Source organism: Trachymyrmex septentrionalis, unplaced genomic scaffold, assembly GCF_001594115.1.
Source record: "Trachymyrmex septentrionalis isolate Tsep2-gDNA-1 unplaced genomic scaffold, Tsep1.0 scaffold83, whole genome shotgun sequence".
NCBI lineage: Eukaryota > Metazoa > Arthropoda > Insecta > Hymenoptera > Formicidae > Trachymyrmex > Trachymyrmex septentrionalis.
The window spans coordinates 1,676,667-1,682,539 of record NW_017306018.1 but is presented as its reverse complement, the minus strand read 5'-3'; the positions used below and the strand labels follow the sequence as shown (position 1 = coordinate 1,682,539).

The 5,873-nt window shown below is 28.9% G+C and overlaps 1 protein-coding gene across 1 annotated transcript in view; it reads right to left on the bottom strand.

The window, feature by feature from the left end:
• Positions 1-4,800: 4,800 nt before the first annotated feature.
• LOC108755036 (facilitated trehalose transporter Tret1-like) overlaps positions 4,801-5,873 on the bottom strand; it is a 6,329-nt gene continuing 5,256 nt past the window's right edge. Inside the window, exons 4-5 of the mRNA XM_018497760.1 lie at positions 5,599-5,801; positions 4,801-5,210 (exon numbers count right to left, since the gene is read on the bottom strand). Coding sequence (XP_018353262.1) covers positions 4,916-5,210; positions 5,599-5,801 — 498 coding nt within the window. The 3' untranslated portion in view covers positions 4,801-4,915. The remainder of the gene's footprint in view (positions 5,211-5,598; positions 5,802-5,873) is intronic.

Sequence of the window (5,873 nt, the reverse complement as noted above, 5' to 3'; positions counted from 1 at the left end):
AGAAAAAAAGGTTTACTTTGATTTATTGACTAAAATGACGCAAACTGATAATTAAAGTTCTTGCCATTTCCTGGTTTTACATAGTCGCTGCAATGCGCGTAACTAGTTGGTCCAGATGTTAACAAAGAAGCTACAATTTAGTTTTGGTAAGAGATATTGCCCTCCCTTGACATGAAGAAGATATTATCCTTGCCTGACCTCAGTTTTTCTCTGTATGAGCAAGAAGTCCTCGCTAATGGGATTTCTGGCGTGCGTCTCCAACGCTAAAGGCACACATTGCGGTAGCATCACAGCTATGTATTGTCAGTTTGTGACTGTGTTTCGAAAAATCAGTTATATTTTTTTTTTTCTAACAATCAGAATGTCGGAAAGCTTAAGAAAATTGGTTTTGTACTTGAGATGCGACATTTTACGAAAACGACAGCTTTTCTTTGAATTAACATATAAATTGAATTTTAATTTAAATTCTGTTCTAAAAATAATATATTAATTCTCTCTCTGTGAAATATTATATAATTATTTTAATTATAGATACTAGAATCCGTGATTTAGAAAAATAAAATAAACGTGCCTGCAATTTTTTGTTAAAACAGACTTGGAAATTGAATCTAATTGTAAATTAATTGAAGAATAGAAGAAGAATGTGATTGCTAGCGGTAAAATATTCAATATAATTTATAAAATAAAAGTCGATATTTCTTTAAAGGATGTTAAAATATTTCTATTTATAAAATTTTAAAATAGAAAAAAATATGAATACGAAATAAGAATCTATTTTTTATTATCAATTTAGTTTCGGTGAAATATTGAAATATTTCTTAAAGGAAAGAGAAACTCGGATTTTATTCGCAGAAGTAAAAAATTGTTGCTTTATATGGTATGATTTTATTATATTGTAGCGCGAACAATCAAATGCCATTGTGAAGAAATCAGTAGGAAAATCTATTTTATTATTACAATGCTAAATTTGAAATGATGCTTCAACTTGATCAACAACAAAATCGACCATCAATATCGTTCACGTATCGCTCCCAAGTGCGATGATAACGAGAACTCGGAATGTAATCATTGAACAACACTCAATTTTCATGAAATTACGTTGCATAATCTAATTGAAGAAATGCATTGCATATAAAAAGAAGGCATTAAACTAGTGCTACAAATAAGAGGATGAAAAACGCAAAATGGGAGGATGTGAGAAAAGCGTCACGTGCAAGACGTGACAAAGAGCGTTCATGTCAGAATGCACTTATGTTTATCGCTTACAGTATTTTGCAAGTGCATATGTGCGTTATTGAGACATACCATTCTATAAACGATAAATAACAATCGAAGAATGATTCTAGTAGCTATTCCACAACATTAAAGAACGGATTGAGATAACACTTTACTATCTTATGAGAAAAAATTAATCGAAGCGCCTCAAAAGGAGAAAACGCATCAGAGGAAAAACATGCATTTTTGAATTATACAAAAGTTAAAAAATATTTTTTTAAATCTTAAAAACGGATTACGTTTAATATCGGAGAATATTTTTCACGTTGAGGACTGGTACTGATTCTCCAGCATTTTTCACTTATGACGTGTAATAATTCTTTTGCCTCATTCTACCACAATCTTTTTTTTATAAGAATATTTTAATATTCTTTTTTAATTTAACAATTCATAAAATTTAATTAATGCAGTTTCCAGAAACTTGATTAATATTCTATGAATTCCAGCACTTTGTGTAACATCATGTAACACAAGCTATATATTTTTTAATGTTACTAAAAAACGTTTACTAAAAGATTAAGTATTGATAAATATCTGTAAATTTTAACCGCGGAAAATGTGTCTATATTAACTTCAGACTTGAGAACTGTGATATTTAAAAAGAGTTTTTTAGCGACAGCTAAACATTTATTCACTGCACAAAGCTCATTTTAATCATAAAAGATGACTTGTGCGCCACTTTAAGAATGCAAAATCCACGTTATTTTGCATGGAAATTTTCAGCATTAGATATTAATCTTCCTATATTCTATATACGGTACTGATCCCACAATATTAATCGACGCGGACGTTTAATATCTGTGTCTATTAATTATACAACAATAAATTATACTCGCCATGTGCGCGCGGGGGTATCGAATAAGAGGTTGACGTGTGCTAGTACCGCTTTTATTATAATAAATAGAAGAGTGTCATTCCATACAAATTGTGTAAATCTGAAATTTTCCTTTTTGCAAGTCTTAAATCTTCTGGAAAGTTTTGTTTGAGCTTCCTAAGAAAAAAATGACGTTACATTAATAATGTTCTGTAATCTCTTATCACCGGACGAGGAAGGTATGATTTTACTGCATAATTGTCTCGAGTGTCTTTGATAAATTCCTTAGTTATGAGAAAAAAAATCTTGATGTACGTCATACTATGACGTATCGTAGAAGAATCATTTTATCGTAATGGTTATTATCGTTCGTTTTTATTCAATAAAAATATTTTTTTTTTATTACAAATATTTCTCAGTTTATTAATACATTTCTGAACCATTTCTTATTTAAAAATTTTTTAGAGATTGCTTTTTATAAAAAATTCTAGCAAAATATTCACTTTGCATTCACCAAGTATACTTATTGATTTAAATTATACTTTTAAATAAAATAGAATATATTTTTATTTTTATTTTCCATGAATTTTATATTGAAACTTTTTTGCACAAATTTGAATTTTAAATACTTTGTTTTATGAAAGAATTTTATGAGAAAAATTATCTTTTGTGTTTTATTTCTTAATTATGTATTAATTACAATAGTTTTTTAAATTTAGAATCTCTTACACATACATATATCTATATGTACAAATATAAAAGAATTAATAGTAGTTGCATTCCTGTAATCTTGTTCATAGATTTCACGAAAAGCGATGATAACTTTGCACTTTTTATACGATAACATTCGAGCAATAAAAAATTGAATATCACAATTCAACAATCGCTATTTTATCAATACGATTTACTGCAGGGGGAATTTCCATAGTAAGTATGTGCAATATCACAAAGTCAAGGTTACGATTATGTTACACAAAGTAAGCTACATGCACGTAGAAAAATATATATAATAATTTTTCAATTCAGGTTTTAGTTATGTCATAAAAAGTCGTTTTAAACAGTTTGTGACATCTGTTTGAAACAACGAACACTTCCAATTATGTATTCACAAGATTGTCAAGCGTAAAGCAGAAAAATAAGGATAGCACTGAATAAATGAGCATATTACAAAAATCTTTTCTATTTAAATTTTGTACAAATCTATTAAAAACAAATTATTTTTAAATAATATACAGAAAGAGAGAGAAAGAGCGAGAGAGATAGAGAGAGAGAGAGAGAGAGAGAGGGGCGGGGGGAGAGAATGTAAAAGTTTAGTATACAAAAGACAATAAAATTCGTCGAGATAAATTTTTACAAATAATTTTAAAATATTTGAAAAGAATATTTCGTTTATATATTGTTTATATACTATATATGAATCTTTCCCCCCTTTTTCTCTTTCCCAATATATTATGAATTATATCTGAATATTAAATATAGAATAATATATGAATAATATTTAATAAAACTTTCATTTTTTAATATTGGCGCATAGAATATTTTTTGAATTATATCATTTATAGCCATCTTAGATCAAATTTTCGCAAACTAAGCAGTTCTAAAATTTAGATGTTAAACGTTAAGTGAATGAAAACATAAAATTATGGAAGAGAAGTTATTATAAATTAAATTTCATCACCCAATTCACGTCAAATTGTTTACGACTTTATCAATTGATTGCGATTGAACATCTTCGATAGCCTCAATCATAATCTGTGTTATCTTACCGTAAGATACCGTACTCGTCATGAGAACGCCGTTTATGCCAATGTAAAAAGAAGATAATAGAAGTAAGACACACCTATGTATACTGACGTTGACATTTTTTTATTCTCCAAAACTACGTGGTAGCGCTTTACGTTTATCGTATAGAGCAGAAAGATAATGTCACTCTTTATCACGTAATTTTCTGGTAAAATGCAGTTAATGGAAATTGCTTTAAACGTTTTTAGGAAATATATTTTCAGGGTTGCGCTTATCTTCTGCGGTTGCAGAAAAAATAAAATTACAAAAAAACAAACAATCATCAGTATTTATTTATTATTAAAAAATTTATTTATTAGTTAAATCATCTTTTGTGTAAAATTTGATTTATATATTCTACCTGAACTTGAATAATATATTATATTCATGTCTCTATATTATTTTAAAATAATGTATCACGGAGGCTTGGGTTTATAATAATATATTAATAGCTGTTCTTATTTTCAAAATATTTTTCAACATTTATAATAAACTAAAAATTTGTTTTAAATATATATCTATTATTATCGCAATTAATTCTATTTCTATAATATAAAAAATTGCATGACTAAATGTATATATTTTCTTATGCGTGAGTGGAACGTCATAAAGACTTAATCATACATTTAGTATTAATTACAAAATGAAATCCCAAAATAAAGTAGGATAATGTTTAAAATTGAAATATTATTTTTTATTATTTTCTTGCACGATAATGCACATGTGTTTACAAAGTAATTTAAAAATGTACACAATACTGATAAAAATTTTATATGTTGTGTACACATCGATAAATCTATGTGAACAAAAATTATATATTACAGGAGAATAATAACAATATGTTCAAATATGAGAACATTTACGAACGAGAATAGGAAAGAATAATAAGTCATTCGTTAGATTATTTAATTTTCTTTTCAATTTTCGGCAGTTATATTCTCTTTAGGCAGTTCTTTTCCTAATGTATCGCTAACAAAAAATTTTTTTTATTGTTTGTCTACATGTCACGCTATACAAAGCAAGTCAAAATTTCGTTAATGCAATTTAAGCGTTTGTCCTCTTCGATCGTACGTTGCCTTGCAATTTCTCCTGAATCTCCTGGGAGGTTTTTCCTTTGGTTTCCGGTATGTAAAAGTACGTAAATGCAGTGCCGAGCGCCATGATTGCAGCAAAGATCCAAAAAGTAACGTCCGCGCCCAAGCCTTCGTTCATCGCGGGGAAGGTCTTCGTCACTAAGAACACTAAGAACCAATTCAGCATCACGGCAATACCGGAAGCTACCGCCTTGGTTTCCGCGGGAAACAATTCACCCATCAGCATCCATGGTATCGGGCCCATTCTATACATAAAATGTAACACATACATGTTGATGTTCTTCTCGTTCTTTTTGGACAATTTAAACTAATTGCTATATCAAATACTTCAGTGAAAATGACGAAAAATCAATTTGTTTACTGGAATCTCAGTAAAATCTTTTTTTTTTTCTATTTATTTATATTACAATAAAAAAGTCTACGTTACAAATTTAGAAATTATTATTATCTATATTATATGGATTGTGATAATTTCTGAATGTTATATATCTGAAATATTTAAAATAGTCATAATAATAGAGAAAAACGAGAATTAATTGCATGGGATGATTTTCTGGGTCTACACCGCGAATATGAATATGTTATTCCAGATTATTTCAAAAGATCTGAATACAATTTAGTTGCAATACTCACCCGATGGAAAACGAGATCATAAATAACGTTAGAGATGTGAGTGGTAACCAACCGAGATTACTGACATCATTTCCTCTTATCTTAATATTGAAATACAAACCGAGGGCCACGAGACTGATCAGCATGACACTCGAGGAAAATATTAGTAACGGTTTTCTTCCGGCACGATCTACGATTATTGCTGCTACAACTGTCGTAATCATCTGCCAGAAGCGATAGTTTCAGGTAAATATCGTCGTCCACGACGATTAGACAGTTAATGATAATTGCAAGGG